The 18,574-nt window shown below is 42.5% G+C and overlaps 1 protein-coding gene across 1 annotated transcript in view; it reads left to right on the top strand.

Annotated features, from left to right (window-relative positions):
- The window catches only part of FAT3 (FAT atypical cadherin 3), a 490,375-nt gene that overhangs the window by 320,729 nt on the left and 151,072 nt on the right, over positions 1 to 18,574 (top strand). The window contains exon 4 of the mRNA XM_068149238.1: positions 16,451 to 16,512. Coding sequence (XP_068005339.1) covers positions 16,451 to 16,512 — 62 coding nt within the window. The remainder of the gene's footprint in view (positions 1 to 16,450; positions 16,513 to 18,574) is intronic.

Genomic DNA, 18,574 nt, shown 5'->3' with positions numbered 1-18,574 from the left:
GGAGAGACTGAGGGAGCTGGGGTTGCTTAGCCTGGAGAGGAGGAGACTCAGAGGTGACCTTATTGCTCTCTACAACTACCTGTAGGGGGGGTGTAGACAGGCAGATGTTGGTCTCTTCTCCCAGGCAACCAGTGCCAGAACAAGAGGACACAGTCTCAAGCTGTGCCAGGGGAGGTTTAGGTTGGGTGTTAGGAAGAAGTTCTATTCAGGGAGAGTGATTGCCCATTGGAATGGGCTGCCCAGGGAGGTGGTGGAGTCACCATCACTGGAGGTATCACAGTATCACAGTATCACTTAGGTTGGAAAGGACCTCGAGGATCATCGAGTCCAACCTATCAACACAGACCCCATGCCTAGACCATGGCACCAAGTGCCACGTCCAATCTCACCTTGAACGCCTCCAGGGTCGATGACTCAACCACCTCCCTGGGCAACCCGTTCCAATGACGAATGACTCGCTTGGTGAAGAACTTCCTCCTCACCTCGAGGTGTTCAGGAGGAGACTTGGTAGGGTGCTTGGTGCCATGGTTTAGTTGTTTAGCTGGGTTGGATTGGTTGATGAGTTGCACACGATGATCTTGAAGGTCTCTTCCAACCTGGTTTATTATTCTATTATTCTATTATGTATCTGTCTGAGCCTAAAGAAAGAATTTGAGCTGTAAAAACCTTCTTATCCTACAAACTATGAACTTCTGTGTGAAGTGTTCTAGGAGAGCTAAGTCTCTGCATGACAGTCCCTCAAGGACGTTTGCTTAGTTGCTTCAGAGCATCGCAGCCATAAGAGATGGATCAGCCTGCAGTGCCATTGTGGAGAAATTGCCCATCAGATGTGCTGGAGGAGCCAGTGCAGCTTGGACACAGGCAGCATCGGCAGCCTTTTCATTTAAAAGCTGCAGCTGTGAATTGCAGACTGTGTTTGATGGTGACTCTACCACCTGTCTGCGAGGGATTGCTTTTGAGATTAAGCTTCTTAGTGTTGCAATTCGAGCACTAGATTCATCCCACCTGAGTTCAGGGATGCCTGAAGTCGGGTGATGACTGTGGTTTGGCTGTGGTTTCATTGTGGTGATGAGACATGGATCTGTAGACCTGTCTGTAGAGCCTCCGCTACCTGGGATTTGGCTGCTCAGCCAAATTCACTCATTTGATAATGTTCACTCCAGAAGTGTGAAAGAAATGGCACTGTGAAATGAACTCTTGTAGCAAATAGCCATAGGAAGCTCCATGGAAACATGAGGAAATACTATTTTTTCACTGTGAGGGTGGAGCAGGCTGCCCAGGGGGGTTGTGGAGTCTCCCTCTCTGGAGACATTCAAAACCCACCCGGATGTATTCCTGTGTGAGCGGGTATAAGTGATCCTGCTCTGGCAGGGGGGTTGGACTAGATGATCTCTTGAGGTCCCTGCTAGCTCTTAACATTCTGTGGTTCTGTGAAACTATAATCTCCAGTACTAAACTGTAATCTCCAGTACTTTAGAGACCGTCCTGATTCTGTAAATAACTATTGAAGGATGTTACCAAAATCTGGGATTTGAAGCATACATTTGGGAGATAACAAACAAAATGTCAGTGTTAAGAGCAGGAAGTCAGAGTCAAGATATAAGCCTTGCAGTCACAGAACTGTTTGTCTGACCTCTTATCTGCGAGGCTTTTGAACATCTTTTGAAGGACAATATCATTAAAAATGTGGAAATAAATAGAAAATGGGATAAAAGCGCTCATGGGTTTGCCAGAAGTAAATCATATCAGCCTATCTCGATGTCATTGGCAAGATAAATGGTGTTCTAAGAAATCCTCTGTGGCCATCTACGTGGACTTCAGTAATGCATTTGATACGGTTGTGCTGCAGAATTTATGAGGTACGAAAACATGGAGATTAATAGTCGAACTGAGAGGTGCATATGGCTCTGTGGAGAGAGGGAATAAAAATCACAAGTCCTGAAAGAGGAATTTGCATGCTGAAGGGCACACATTAACAGATTATTTCAAGTATTGACAAGACAAATGGTCTTGTTTGATGGTTTCTTCAATGATACTGGCTTCAAGAGTGGGAGTTTGCTCTGATCCAGAGTTAGTGGAATGGAATGGAATGGAATGGAATGGAATGGAATGGAATGGAATGGAATGGAATGGAATAGAATAGAATAGAATAGAATAGAATAGAATAGAATAGAATAGAATAAGAATAGAATAGAATAGAATAGAATTAACCAGGTTGTAAAAGACCTTCAAAATCAAGTCCAACCTATCACCCAACACCATCTAATCAACTAAACCATGGCACCAAGCACCCCATCCAGTCTGTTCTTTAACATCTCCAGTGATGGTGACTCCACCACCTCCCTGGGCAGCCTCTCCTCACAGGGCTGTGCTCCAAACCCCTCCCCAGCTTTGTTGCCCTTCTCTGGACACCTTCCAGCAACTCAACATCTTTCCTAAGCTGAGGAGCCCAGAACTGGACACAGGACTCAAGGTGTGGCCTAACCAGTGCTGAGTACAGGGGCACAATGACTTCCCTGCTTCTGCTGGCCACACTGTTCCTGATACAGACCAGGATGCCATTGTCCTTCTTGGCCACCTGGGCACACTGCTGGCTCATGTTCAGCCTACCATCAATCAGTACCCCCAGGTCCCTTTCTGTTTGACAGCTCTCCAGGCACTGACCAGTCTCTGACCCCAGCCTGTAGCACTGCATGGGGTTGCTGTGGCCAGTGTGTAGAACCTGGCACTTGGATATGTTAAATCTCATGCCCTTGGCCTCTGCCCATCTGTCCAGCCTGTCAAGGTCCCTCTGCAGTGCCCTCCCCCCCTCTAACAGATCAACTCCTGCCCCCATCTTGGTGTCATCTGCAAATTTTCTGATGATGGACTCAATCCTCTCATCCAGATCATTGATAAAGATATTGAACAGGGACTGTTGAACAGCAGCTATCATCCAAACAAGAAGGGCTGGGGAAATAAAAAGAAAGGATCTCTGGGAGTTTGAAAAATCAAAATTAATCAGTTGCATTTGCCACTCTGCTAGACACTCATCCACTGGAGCAGTAGTGAGACTGCTGTGGTGAGGCTGTATGGACATTATCTGGAGTGCTATGTTCAGCCTTCGTCCATCAGGCTTAGAAAGGATGCGGGTTAGAAAGGCAATGCAAGAGAGGCAATGGCACACTCATAAGGTGAGAAGAGGCCAAAGCTGCTTGGCTTGTTTAGCTGACCAAAATGAAGATTCAAATTACTCATAAATGCAGTCTCTCTGGAAACTGAGGCTTTCCACACATTCCCAAACAGCCTTCCAGGAGGAATAAGCGAACAGAAATCCTGGCCACTTTTAAAATGGAGAATAGTATTTAGGAGAGTAGTAGCTTTGCCTGCAGTTGCTGAGGGCTCTGCTGGCTGAGTTGTGAAGTGATGAAAGGGAGTCCCTCTGATTCCCATCTCCCACCAGGCTGGCACATCATATTGTCATTTTAAACAGATTTTAGGAACAGAAAAAAAGGCCAGAATCTGCCTTTCAATGAAAGCATAATCCAAATTCTTCACTGAAGTAAATGTTTGCTGTGCATTTTGTGCAGTGCTTTGATATTTTCAGCAATAAGCTGAGGGAACTCTAACAAGAAGCAGAAGGGACAGCCAAAGGGGAATAAAAAAACTTCTCTTTCAGCTTCTCCTGTTTTGTTTTTTTTTTTGCAAACAAAACCACACATTAGAAAACCTAACTGTTTTTAACAGCAATCTCTTTTAATGCCTAACTTACTTGAAGAAGGTCATTTCACGCTCCTTCTCACCTCAGGGAAAACAATAAGGCAGCAGTCCTCCACATAATTGCACGGGCTTGCCTGGTGGGTTCTCTTTCTTGTTCAGTGAAGTATCATTCATTTAGATCAGAACACAGTCTTTCTAAATTAGGGGTTTACATGTGTAATTATACAAAATGATATGTTTGTTTACATCTCCAAGTAAAAGGCACATCGTTTTCTATCATTTATCCTTGAAATTCAATTTCACTTTGTCGATCCCTAATTTGTTGCAGGAGATGAATGCGCTGTTAGAGTGTTTACAACGCCTCTCCCTGCCTTGGGTAATAAAATTACCCTGGATATTGCTATTCATTTCACCATTTCTATGGTTAGGAATGCACAATAGTTTTACATTCCTGACTATATGGTAGAGATCCTAATGCTCTTTATTGTGTGTCACTCCCTCTTTCCCCCTTCCCCTTCCCTCCCCCCCTCATTCCTTTTTTCCACCTAAAGTCCTAAATTTCCTTTCAAATAGTAGCAGGACAGATGACAGCTGAGGGTTACATTTCTTCAACAGATGTGTTCTCTTTTGTGTGTCCAGCATAGTTGTGGAAAGGCTGTGTTCCTACCTTTGTGTGTGTACTATTAATATGTATGTGAGATATCTAGTAAACTCATCAGTAAGCTCACACATTCCCATATGAGTCCCTGCCTGGGGGCTCAGTTGAATGATCAGTGAGTATAACCAGGCGTGGAAGTTACAGTGCAATTTTGGGAAGGCAGTGTTTGTTTAACTTATTCCTTTTGTCTGTTTAACTTGTTGGGTTAAAAGGCCTGAATTTTTTAGCAAACCCAAAGCATTTTTCTCCCCAGGCAGAGCTTTCCAATGATAACTCTGCAGAATGTTTTCTTTGATATCTTCATGTGGTTTTCTTTTTCTTTCCTTATTTCTTACAGTATTTGAGAAAGGCACATTGGAACCTCATCTACTTTGGGCTGTGATGAGGTATCATCAGTGTTGCAGGATGTTCACAGGATCTTGCAAGGCATAAGAACACAGCAGAGAAAGCTCCCTAGTTCTATATTCTTGTGACCACTTCAAAATTGTTTTCCTTGAATCAACGAATCATAGAATCAGTAAGGTTGGAAAAGACATCAGAGATCATCAAGTCCAACCTAGCACCCAACACTTCAGGACTAACTAAACCATGGTTTCAAGTGCCATGTCCAATCCCCTCTTGAACACCTGCAGGGACAGTGACCCCACCACCTCCCTGGGCAGCACATTCCAATGGCCAATTACTCTTTCTGGGAAGAACTTTCTCCTCACCTCGAGCCTAAACTTCCCTTGGCGCAGCTTGAGACTGTGTCCTCTTGTTCTGGTGCTGGTTGCCTGGGAGAAGAGACCAACCCTGTCCTGTCTACAACTTCCCTTTCAGGTAGTTGTAGACAGCAAGAAGGTCTCCCCTGAGCCTCCTCTTCTCCAGGCTCCCAGCTCCCAGCTCCCTCAGCCTCTCCTCATAGGGTGTGTGCTTGAGACCTCTCCCCAGCCTCACTGCCCTTCTCTGGACACATTCAAGAGTCTGAATGTCCTTCTTAAATTGCGGGGCCCAGAAGTGGACACAGAACTCAAGGTGTGGCCTAACCAGTGCTGAGTGCATTTTTGGAAAAGCAATGTTTGTTTTACATATTCCTTTCATCTGTTTAATTTGCTGGGTTAAAACGAGATTGGTATCTTAATGAGGAGACAGTTCCCCCCAGCAACTTTGATCTAGAGAGCTTTGAGATGAGACCCTGACAGCCAGACCATCTCTGTGTGAGAATGGTGTATAATCCTTGCTGTATATGGTCCTGTTCTTCCTGGCTGTCCTCGTTGAAGATCTCAACACTGGGAGTGGAGAGGATACAAAGCATGTATTGCTGCAACTTGCAGCTAGGCAATATATTGTGATCTTTCAGTCAAACCCTGTATAGTAATCTGAAGCCTGTAGTCATAATTCTAACTCATCTCAGTCTTGGATCTGTTTTTAACCAGAAGTTTTTTATGAATATGCATAACAGGGGGAAAAAATATTATTTTATAATGGACAGTAATATGTGCAGTAAATTGTATCTTGTTAGTCCTTTTTCTGGAGAAGGAGAAGGAGAAGGTACTGCTTTCCTTCGTAACTTCCTAAAATCTCTGAAGATACTTCACAGACTTTCAGCTTAAAGCAGAGGAATGTATTAGGCTTTTGTCAATTTAGCCTACTTGCTACCTCTCATCTACTCTTCTCATGTTTCATCTAAACAGAGCTTGGAAGTAAGAAATTAATAAAATAGTCTCTGACAATTCAATTAAAAAAATATTCTTTATAAACACTTCCAAAGACAGTAGTAAAATAATGGAATAGAAATAGGAATAGAATAGAATAGAATAGAATAGAATAGAATAGAATAGAATAGAATAGAATAGAATAGAATAGAATAGAATCAACCAAGTCGGAAGAGACCTTTGAGATCATCGAGTCCAACCTATCACCCACCACCATCTAATCAACTAAACCATGGCACCAAGCACCCCATCCAGTTTCTTCCTGAACACCTCCAGTGAGGGTGACTCCACCACCTCCCTGGGCAGCACATTCCAATGGCCAATCTCTCTTTCTGTGAAGAATTTCTTCCTAACACCCAGCCTAAACCTTCCCTGGCACAGCTTGACATTGTGTCCTCTTTTTCTGTTAGTGGTTTCTGTCTTTCCGTACCAGTATCTGTAAACTTCTAAGCTGTACTTCAGGGCAAAGCTCAGGTAAGACTATCCATCCACAGGTTGAATGAAAAATAGTTTGATTTCCTAAGGAGAAGGCTATTGAACTCTCCCTGGCTTCATAGACATATTAGGGAAATTCAATCTGCATTAGAAAATAGCCTGAGGCAAACTGAATTTGGGTCCTTATGTGCCTTAGTATTGAAAAATATGTGAAGTTCTTCTAAGCCAAAGGTGAGTTTAATTCACTGTCACTCCTAGAGCCGTGGGTTGATCTGGATATGTAAAGAATAAGCATCAGAAGAAGCAAACCCACATGGCTGTTTGTGTCTGTGTAGCACTGTTCAAGCTACCCTGTGCTTGGAGATTTACTCTGCCGTAGTCTTTGCGTTTGACAGACCTTGGTGGATTTTTCCTCTGTAGATAAGTGCATTAATTAATTTGTTTCTAACTCAAATATTTCCAATAATGCATATGTATGGAAAGAATGAACATCAGTAAACCTCAGAGCTTAATATACCTCTGCAAATATGTGTATTTTAGGATAGGATTTTAACATTCATTTCGTTTGGCATATGTAAAATGTCTCACACATACACGTAGCTAATAGGCTGTGTCAAGTGGTTAGCAGCAGCTGGAGGTAATGTGCTCTGCTTCATACCTAGTTCATGCCCTGGATTGGAAAGCTAAACAAAAGCAGGTTCTTCTCTTCAGGAGTTTTATGTACAGAAATGGACTGCCCAGGGAGGTGATGGAGTCACCATCACTCGAGGTCTTTAAGGAAAGATTGGATGTGGCACTTGGTGGCATGGTTTAGCTGATGTGGCGATGTTAGGTCATAGGTTGGACTTGCTGGTCTCAGAGGTGTTTTCCAACCTCAATAATTCTGTGATTCTGTGAAGTATACATGCTCAAATATTTGACTGTAGGTTAAGTATGTATGTGTGTATTTGTATAGCATGGTCTGTTGACTTAAGCACACAGAGAAGTGCAGAGGTTTTATAGGTAGAAAAAGATTGCTGTGAAAAAATAGAGCTAACAGAGCATGGATTAATCAGCTGGAAAATCCTAATTAGCAACTGACCACTCTAATTAAACCACTGAAGGTAGAGTTAGCAGGAAGGTTCACATTTGTCCAGGTGCGATCGATCACCCTTTCTGATTGCAAGAACAGAGGTACCAAATTGCATGAGTTTTCAAGAACAAAACTGTTAAGAAAACTAAGAAATGCCTAACTTTTGCAGTATATAACTTAAGACTTATGTGCATAGTCTGCTCTGGCTTACTAGCTGATAATTTATGGAATTTATGAAATAGTGTTGTCCAAGACATATATGATACAGAATACAGAATATGGAATTAACCAGGTTGGGAAAGACCTTTGAGGTCATCGAGTCCAATCTGTCACCCAACACCATCTAACCAACTAAACCATGGCACCAAGTGCCTCATCCAGGCTCTTTGTAAACACCTTAAACAGAAATAGCAGTGTCCTTCACCCTATCACCTTATAATCTGGAGTAGAGAACCACAGATTTAGAATAGAGTAGAATTAACCAGGTTGGAATGACCTTTGAGATCATCAAGTCCAACCCATCACCAAACACCATCTAATCAACTAAACCATGGCACCAAGTGCCTCTTCCACTCTCTTAAACACCTCCAGTGATGGTGACTCCACCACCTCCCTGGGCAGCCCATTCCAATGGCCAATCTCTCTTTCTGTAAAGAACAACTTCTTAACATCCAGCCTAAACCTCCCCTGATGCATCTTGAGACTGTGTCCTTTCGTTCTGTCACAGGTTGCCTGGGAGAAGAGACCAACTCCCACCTGTCTACAGCCTCCCTTTAGGTAGCCTCCCTTCAGGTAGTTGTAGATGGCAATAAGGTCTCCCCTGAGCCTCCTCTTCTCCAGGCTAAACAATCCCAGCTTCCTCAGCCTCGCCTCACAGGGCTTGTGCTCAAAACCCCTCCCCAGCTTTGTTGCCTTTCTCTGGACATGTTCAAGTGTCTCAATATCCTTCTTAAAGTGAGGGCCCCAGAACTGGACACAGGACTCAAGGCATTGCCTAACCAGTGCTGAGTACTGGGGCAAATCCTCAGGGACAATTGATGCTAGTGCAGTTTTGGCACCTTCGCTTTGATCCACATCAAATTGACCTAAGATTTAAAAAGTAGCTATTTGCTTTTTCTCTGTCTGCATTTCTCAAGATTCTTAACCTTACTTGCATATTATCCCACATTTCTTGTCAAGGTAATAATAAACCTGACCATAAACATCTCTATTAGCCTGAGGCATCCTCTAGAGACTGTTTGTATTTCCAGTAGTGTGAAAAGCAAACTTTGATGAAGATGGGAAAAAAATGCCAGCATTCAAATTAAATTTTGGGGCTCTGGTGGGATTACATGGCAGTATCACAGCCTCCTGAGAAAGGAATCATTTGGGTATGCAAATGGAAATACAGTTGCTGAATCTTTAGGAAGGAAAGATGTTGGCCTTAAATCACATTTGAATGGAAAGCAGTTTGCCTCGCTTTGTTTATGTTGAGTAAGTTAATAACTTTCTGTGCTGTTTCATGTATGCTTGACTAAAAATAAAAATGCAAAGATGTCAGTCAATTGAGAGAGATTCTTTGCTAACAAAAATTTACAAAGCCTCTTTGATTGCAGTGGAATTGCACTAGATTGAGCTTATTACCTGCAGATCATCAGAGACTGATGTGTATTCCTCAGACACGGACATTTAGCATTGCCACATGTTTGAGCTTCCAGACAGAACTGCTGCTTGTATCACAAAAGAACTCATTTTGAGAGAGAACATTATACCACTTGTGAATAACAAAGCATACCTGGGCTGACAAAATGGAACCAACAAACTGCTGCTCTCTCTTTCAGGTTTGCTGCCTTTATTGTTAGAAAAAAAACCACCAAACCTATTATAAAGCATTACTCTTACTATTAGATTCATAAGTAGTGCTGGTTTTATGTAATCTTCAATCTTCTCTACACACCTAGACACACACACATGCATCCACATGTGTATCTGGTGTTCATTCTAAGACAACAGGCTTATGATCAACTTACCATTGGCTATTAGGTTGCATTTCCTCATTTGCACTCTAGTAACTGCATGCTTCATTCATTGCAAATGTGAAGTAGCTCACATGGGTTTTGATCTCTTTCACCAAACATTTTTCACTTTTTTCACCTTGCCTCTGTAGTGTGCTAAAAACATTATCCCAAGCATCAGTGCTAAGTGTTGCTCAAAAGCCTTGATCACGCATCTGAGCCTTAATAGGACACAGTCTCAAGCTGTGCCAGGGAAGGTTTAGGCTGTATGTTAGGAAGAAGTTCTTCATAGAAAGAGTGATTGGCCATTGGAATGTGCTGCCCAGGGAGGTGGTGGAGTCACCATCACTGGAGGTGTTTCGGAAGAGACTGGATGGGGTGCTTGGTGCCATGGGTTAGTTGATTAGATGGTGCTGGGTGAGAGGTTGGACTCGATGATGTCAAAGGTCTTTTCCAACCTGGTTAATTCTATTCTATTATATTTAATAACTAGTGATTTGTTGCCAAGAAGATTGTATAGGCTGATGTATTGCTTAAAGCAACAGAATTTCTTAGTCTTGTTCCTGTCTTTTATTCTGTGTCATGATGGCTGCACCTAAGCTGGAAGGCAGGTCTGCCTTGTCCGCATCAAATCTGGATGTTAGGAAGAAGTTTTTCCCAGAAAGAGTGATTGGCCATTGGAATGTGCTGCCCAGGGAGGTGGTGGAGTCACCATCACTGGAAGTGTTTAAGAGACTGGAAGAGGCACTTGGTGCCATGGTTTAGTTGATTAGATGGTGTTTGGTGATGGGTTGGACTCAATGATCTCAAAGGTCATTCCAACCTGGTTAATTCTATTCTATTCTAAATCTGTGGTTCTCCACTCCAGATTATAAGGTGATAGGGTGAAGGACACTGCTATTTCTTTTCCATCTATGTGCTGAGTTTCCTTCTAGAGGGAAGTTATGCAGTAGAGGATGAGAATGCTGTCCAGTCTACAGTGATGTGTTGGAAGTATATGCCTCAGTTGGTGTCAGCCAGGACTTGTCACCGTGTCCTGCAAGATAATGTTAAATGGGGGTTCCCTTATTCACTGAACTCTGTAATAAGAGGGGAACAATAATTGTTTATTTATTAGGGTGGGAAAAGTGTTCCAATAGCAAAAGTAACAAGTATTGTCAAAAAGCAAGTTAAATACAAACATGTATCACAGCATCACAGAATCAACCAGGTTGGAAATCATTGAGTCCAACCTATCACCCAGCACCATCTAATCAACGGCACTAAGTGCCTCATCCAGATCTTCCCCTACTCAAATTTGGATCTGCTGCCCATGTACTGGGACCAGAGAACCACTCATGGTAGAGCAGTGCAGCTCTCCTGCTGGAAGAACTCTCTTCTCTTTACTGTTCTTTGTAACTCATGCGCTTGTGCCTGTAGAACAAAAGGTTTCCATCTCATACTCCTATTATCTCCATACTTACACAGGAGAGACCACAGGGCTCATTGTGGCATGGACTGTTCCTGTTTAGCTGTGGGAGAGACTTTAACTCTGCTAGCTAAACCCATTGGCTCATCTTCAGCATAACAGTGTCCTGTTCTCAGAAGCAAGCCCCCTCCCACACACACATATGGGCAGGAAAACAACCCCCAAAACCACCCCTCTGGGCTGAGATAAAGAGTTTGCTGAGATGGTAATGCTATACAATTACCTTAGCAGAAGCTGTGTGGGGTGTTTTTGTTTATTGAACCTAATATGGGCCTATCAAAATCATGTTTGGGTTTATCAACAAATCATCTAATATCCAAGAGGAGTGGAACATCCTGAAAGGAGCCATAGTAAGCACCTAGCAATCACTAAAAGTCAATAATTCATATTTGAATATTATTTTAATGTTAATTCTTCCTCAACAGCACTGGTTTCACAGTCTGCCCCTTTTCTACCCCAGCTGCCCCATTTTCCCCTTTTTTCTTCTCAAATCCCAGAGCACCTGGGCTCTCTTGGGGTCTCCTCCCACCCCAGGTGTGGCCACTTTGCCCTGCCCACCCACTCCCCTTTTTAATCCCCCCCAGGAAGGGCAGAAGCCCTGAGCTGAGCCCATCTGGGCTGAGGATCCTCCTCTCATCACTGGTGAGTGCCCCTGGTGCACACTGGGTGTTGGTGGTGGTGACAACAAAGGCCGGGGGGCCTGGTGGCCCCCCGGTTAGGTAGGAAGAGTGTCAATGTAGTTACCTCTAAGCTAAAATATGGGGTCATGCAATGTTCTAAAGTTTCACAAAACAGTTCATTTATATGGCCTGAGGAACAGATGTGCCAGGATGCACAGAAAGATGTTTTAACTCAGAAAGTCAAAGAAAAATGTGCAATGCTGGCAACAAAAGTCACATAACCTTGCTTGTGGTTTCGTTGTAAATAACTTTTCTATTGAATCCACTTTTCCTCTTCACTTTCATGGCTGTTCTTAAAGAGCCATCACAGTTCTAAATACCTCCTGCCCTTAGCAGGATCATGATGTTTCCCTGGAAATCTGAGAGAAACCATTTGAGAGGCGTGCTAGGACTTCTGAAGCTTGTTAGTGCTTTTGACTGTTTTGTGATAAATGTGTGCTATATTTCCCCACTGGCTTTAGACAGTTGTCCAGATGACTGTGTCGAGAAGAGCTACAGCACATATTGAAGATGGGGAGGGGAAAAAATGGGTCATTTTTTATCATTGTCCCCTTGTGATTTTTGTATCATAACCAGAAGTGCAGCCTAATATAATTTTCTTGGGTTTGTTTTTCTCTGTGAGTTATTTTCTTTGGATAATTTCTTTACACCACAGCAGAGTATGATGATTTAATGCATGTAGAGAACTAAAACTGGGATGCAGTCCTTTGTGAAAAACCAGGTTTCTCTCAGTTGTCCCTGTAGCTTAAAAAAAATGAAGTTCTACATCCTGCTAAATATTGCCATTGTTATGTATCTCAAAGATGGAGTGCTGAATGCAGGAGCAAAAGGCACAGCAAGGTTTTCATAAAACCCATGAAATTAATTTCTTTTGAGACTGAAGTAGTAAAGCTCTGAGTAATCTTAGGCATAAATGGAATGTAATTATTCTCTTTTTCAGTTTTGATGGTTGGTCTTAAACAGAATTCCTTCAAATGCAATTTTAGGAGCTGAAAGGATCAGATTAACATAGATACCACTACGTGACCATAATTAAATGAGTGCTAACCCAGGTAGCTGAGATATGATTTTATGGGTAGTCACATTTTAAACAGCAGGGTTGTGTAGTGTGGTCTATCCCCTACTCCAGAACTGTTTGTGGAAGGGAACAGCCAGCAGACTATAATGGGGCCACCACAAGTGTCAGGTGATGGAGTTCCTCAGAGAGCAGGAAAGGAAACTAGAGGCCTGACAACTGCCAACACCTATGACAAATTATTTCTAGAGTATTTTAACAACCTAGTGAAACTGCCCAGAACTGGCAGTTATGTGCTGAGCTGTCTTCAAATAAAAAACTACTAATCTTGCTAGCACCATACTGCAAGGTGAGGTCAAGAGAACTGATGATGATGGTCTGGTTAACTGCCATTTAGGATCTGGATGCTAAATCTGTTAAACTCTGCTACGTTGTAGGCAGTGCTGTTGCAGAGCCATATGTTCATACACCTGCTTTAGGTGGAAATTCAGGCCTGAAGGCATTCTGACCATTATTGTAGTTTAAAAGGCTCTACACTGGAAAAAAAAGGAGAGGGAGAGGAGAGACTAAGGTCTTTAATAATAATAGTGGTTTTGTGAGGTGGTGTATTAGTAATATTAACAATAGTAGTAGTGGTTATAGTTCTACCAGTGAAAGACAAGTGCTAGTCAGTCTGGCAGTGATAGCAGTTTCAGATGTTAGTTCTTGGTCTTCAGGAGGAATGTGAGTCTGTCTGAAGATGATGATGATGAGGACAGACACCTTCTATAATTTCTTTTTAAAGAAGGTGGAGTTCATAGTAGGACCTTAGGAATGAAAAACAGTGGAAGATGAAATAAAAATAGTCATGTTACTTATGATGGTTAGGTAGTGCTTGATAAATATCCCTACAGACTCTGCACGTGATGAGCAGGAATATTTCACATTTCAGAGTTTGATGTTATGAATTTGGGCTGAACTTCACAATTTAGGAGCTATCTTCCTTGTTTCTTTCCATTCCTTCTAGACATAGTGGGGATCCTGTGTGAATTACACTAATTTGTTATTCGTGCTGCCTTGTGCATTTAAACTCCTGCAGTGGGTAGATATCTCCCATATGTGGTAACTGTTTTGAATACTTACTTGTTGCAGGCAGTGCCAGTTGGTTTTGGTTTTCAGCCTTTTGCCAGTACCATGTTCTTCTATACAATGGTAATAATCCACCCTGCTTCCTGTGACCTCCCCTTATGTGTCACTTGTGTCATCTGATAGCTCTTGTAATGAATCTGAAGTACTGGAAACAGAGTGGGCTTTCCTTTGTTGATTTCATCCTATCACCTCAAGTAATACTTCCCCTTTCTCACACAATGGATAAAATTACTCGAAGGAGAAGGTGACAGTTTAGGCTGGATGTTATGAAGAAGTTCTTCACAGAAAGAGTGATTGGCCATTGGAATGTACTGCCCAGGGAGGTGGTGGAGTCACCATCACTGGAGGTGTTTAGGAAGAGACTGCATGGGGTGCTTGGTGCCATGGTTTAGTTGATTAGATGGTGTTGGGTGATAGGTTGGACTCAATGATCTCTAAGGTCTTTTCCAACCTGGTTGACTCTGTATGAGGAGCTGTGTAACTCTTCTGGGGCTACAGGTGTTTTGTGCATATGAGATGTTGCTGATGGTTGTTGGCGGGTTTTTTTAAGAATTTAGGGTCATTGTGGATTTGTGCTTAAATGTTTCTCTGATCTGATTATCAAATAAATATAACCAGAGAAGGGCAACAAAGTTGGTGAGGGGTTTGGAACACAGCCCTGTGAGGAGAGGCTGAGGGAGGTGGGGTGACCTTATTACTCTCTACAACTACCTGAAGGGAGGTTGTAGACAGATGGATGTTGGTCTCTTCTCCCAGGCAGCCAGTACCAGAACAAGAGGACACAGTCTCAGGCTGTGCCTGAGATTTAGGTTGGATGTTCGGAAGAAGTTCTATATGGAGAGAGTGATTGCCCATTGGAATGGGCTGCCTGGGGAGGTGGTGGAGTCACCATCATTGGAGGTGTTCAGGAGGAGACTTGATGGGGTGCTTGGTGCCATGGGTTAGTTGTTTAGGTGGGTTGGACTGGTTGATGGGTTGAATGTGATGATCTTGAAGGTCTCTTCCAACCTGGTTTATTCTATGTGATAACAGGTAATCCAGGGAGCATTTATTTTCCTGTCTTAGTCGGTAAGTTGAGAGACCTGGAGTTCTTAAGAATGACTTTTTCCACTGCCAGGTTTGAAAAGCTAATCCCTTTCTCCTCATCAGAATTCTCTCACAAAAGAAGCATGTGATGCATTTTCATATTAAAAAAAAACAAATCAAATCTTTTGTATGAGTGAAAAGTCAAATCTGCCCTTTAAACCTCCAGTGAGAACCAAGTAAGAAAAACAGCAGAGGCAGTGTTCACAGCTGATGTGTGTCATTTTTCTTCAGGCAACTTGGAAGTGTTTAAATTCTTCTTTTTTTTTTTTTCCTCAGCATAAATCTCACAAGAGGTTAATCATTTGTGAAGTATATTGCTTTAAAGGGGAAGGGAGGAAAAAAAAAGCTATCTTGATCATCCTTCAAATAAAAGGGTACTTTATTTTAAAGACTCAATTTGAGCATGGAACAAATTGATGAAATTATAGTACAAAAACTTTAATGCATTAGGAATGATTACATTTGGAAATCATTATGTATACAAGTGGTTATTACAGAAATAACCTTCTTTGTCAAGTATTCTTGGCATGGAAGTAATCAGCATCCTATCCCATTAATTGTTTGAGAACTCCGAAATCTTTAATGAGGTCTTTTACAGAAGGATTTCAGTCAAATGCAAATGATTCATTGAAGCACTTAATCATAAGACAAATACTAATTCTTTAGTAAGTTGGGGTTTTTTTTTAATAGTATTCAGTGTAATAAATGTAGCATGTTAACTGCAGATACGCAGCTTGGGGCTTTTTAGTTGCTGTTCACATGGCTTTTTCTTTTTCCTAAAGATTCGTGGTTAGTCAGGAAGTCATAATGGCTGCACAGAGAAAGAAACTGCCTGATAGGCATCAAGAAATCTGCATCTGATACAGTATCACTAAGGTTGGAAGAGACCTCAAAGATCATCAAGTCCAACCTGTCACCATAGACCTCATGACTAGACCATGGCACCAAATGCCATGTCCAATCCCCTCTTGAACACCTCCAGGGATGGTGACTCCAACACCTCCCTGGCCAGCACATTCCAGTGACGAACAACTCTCTTGCTGAAGAACTTTCTCCTCACCTCCAGCCTAAACTTCCCCTGGTGCAGCTTGAGACTGTGTCCTCTTGTTCTGGTGCTGGTTGCCTGGGAGAAGAGACCAACCCCTTCCTGGCTACAACCACCTTTGAGGTAGTTGTAGAGAGCAATGAGGTCACCCCTGAGCCTCCTCTTCTCCAGGCTAAGCAACACCAGCTCCCTCAGCCTCTCCTCATAGGGCTGTGCTCCAGACCCCTCCCCAGCCTCACTGCCCTTCTCTGGACACATTCAAGTATCTCAATGTCCTTCCTAAACTGAGGGGCCCAGAACTGGACACAGGACTCAAGGTGCAGCCTAACCAATGCATAGTACTGGGGCACAAAGTCTTCCCCAGCTTCAAATAAATTCATTTCTCAAATGAACACAAAACATCTATTTCTTCTGGTGGATGGAGACACATTTTTCAGCATCTATTGACAGTCAAATACTCTTTTTTTTCCCCACAGGTCTTATTACAACAACTTCCAGAAAACTAGATCGGGAGCAGCAAGCAGAGCATTTTTTGGAGGTAAGATGAAGTCAGAAGATATGTGTTAAAAGGTTAACTCATTTTATTTGTGGTTTGAAAATCACTTCTTCCTGTTCTAGGAGGCTGGTGTTCTCTGTGTATGACAGACTCACACAAAGCTGGGAATTGCTTGTTTATACAGAATAAGTAATACATTTTGCAGTGCACAAGACAAAACCAAACATGTATCGTGACACATGTTTTCCACCTCTAACCTGCTGCAGTTAAATCCTGCATTGTAGCCCTTTTATTTGTGACAGTTTAGAATATCTGGAGCATGATAAAACAAACAAAAAAATTAACAATTGCAAGAATCATCCCAACCAGGGCAAGTTTAGACCAGAGGTGAGGAGACAATTCCTCACAGAAAGAGAGATTGGCCATTGGAATGTGCTGCCCAGGGAGGTGGTGGAGTCACCATCCCCAGAGGTGTTTAGGAAGAGACTGGATGGGGGGCTTGTTGCCATGATTTAGTTCATCAGATGGTGTTGGGTGATAGGTTGGACTTGATGATCTCCAAGGTCTTTTCCAACCTGGATTATTCTATCCTAACCCTGCTGGAGTTTCAGACTCTCGGGTTAACACGCAATGTGAAATTGCCATCTAAATCTATCATTGTGGTGGGTTGAAGTTTCCTCTCCCCGCCCCCCAGCATTAACTTTGACAGACCAACTTGGTTAGAAGCAAATGGGGCCATATTTACGAGCAAAATCTACACTCTACAGTGGAATGCAATGAATATGTACAAAATGGACAGGATTTACAATGAATAAACAGCACAAGGACCCCCCCCAGCCAAGGACCAGGGGAAGCTACTAGCTTCTCCCTCCCTGCCTCCCCTTTACCCCCCTGTACAAAAGGGACAAGAGAAAGAAGTAGAGACATTAGACTTAGCCAAAGCACATTATCTCTCCTGAGTGAAGCAATGCAGCCAGAGATCAGAAAAGAAAAAGGGAAGAATTGTTATGATACAGCTGCTCTTATTCCAGATATTTACCCAATGAATTTGGTTAGAATAATCTTTTGTTTTCCTTTTTACACCCAATAGTGATTGATTTATATATTTTTCCTACTTTTCTGCTCAAAATCTGTAACTGAATTTTAAAGGCCTAGCCTTTAAAACCACCACAATCATCGAACCCATTCCCTTGGGCCTTAAGTGAGTGTTTCTCTTTATAACTTGCTCACATATGTTAGACAGGGAGTGATAAACTTGTAAACTACTGGGATTGCCACATATGGTTTTGTTCACATTGCTGTACACCACGCTGTGCTTTTTTCTTTCCTTTGGGTACAATATCCTTGGTCCCTTCCAAGCTGGTGTTCTATGAATCTGTGACTCCTTAATTCTGCTCTCTTGTCTGTTTGTGAGATAAGCAGTTCTGGATTTGTGTTGGTACAAGTGGAAAAATAAAATATTGTACCACCTAATAAATCCTTCCTGCTATGTATTTTAAGAAAATTAGCTGTAAATCCACACAAGCTAAAAACCAGCTGGACAGGAGAGCTCCCAACATGATCACTGTCTCAGAGCATATTCCATATTTATTGTTTGTTTGTTAGATATCCCAAAGTATTTTAGCTAGTGGGGAACACTGGAGAAAGGGTTAATTTATTACTGCACAAATTTGTGTGGGTGGTGTTTTTCCTTCAACAATTCACTGTAGATTCTTGCACGTGCCAGGCCATAAATCAATGGAGAGAAGTAAAAGGATTGTCCCATTTCTAGAATTTATTAAGTTGGAAAGTTAAAGTAATCATGTGTTCTACTAACTGCACATTTTCCAGTTTATAACTGTCAGAGAATACTGCAATAGAATAGAATTAACCAGGTTGGAAAAGACCTTGGAGATCATCAAGTCCAACCTATCACCCAACACCATCTAATCAACTAAACCATGGCAACAAGCCCCCCATCCAGTCTCTTCCTAAACACCTCTGGGGATGGTGACTCCACCACCTCCCTGGGCAGCACATTCCAATGGCCAATCTCTCTTTCTGGGAAGAACTTCTTCCTCACATCCAGCCTGAACCTCCCCTGGTGCAGCTCGAGACTGTGTCC

The sequence above is a fragment of the Melanerpes formicivorus genome, unplaced genomic scaffold, assembly GCF_026170545.1.
Source record: "Melanerpes formicivorus ecotype bairdi unplaced genomic scaffold, bMelFor1.0.p_v2 SCAF_1, whole genome shotgun sequence".
NCBI classification, from domain to species: Eukaryota; Metazoa; Chordata; class Aves; order Piciformes; family Picidae; genus Melanerpes; species Melanerpes formicivorus.
Note: the sequence above shows the minus strand (reverse complement) of the source record. Positions and strands in the feature narration are given on the sequence as shown.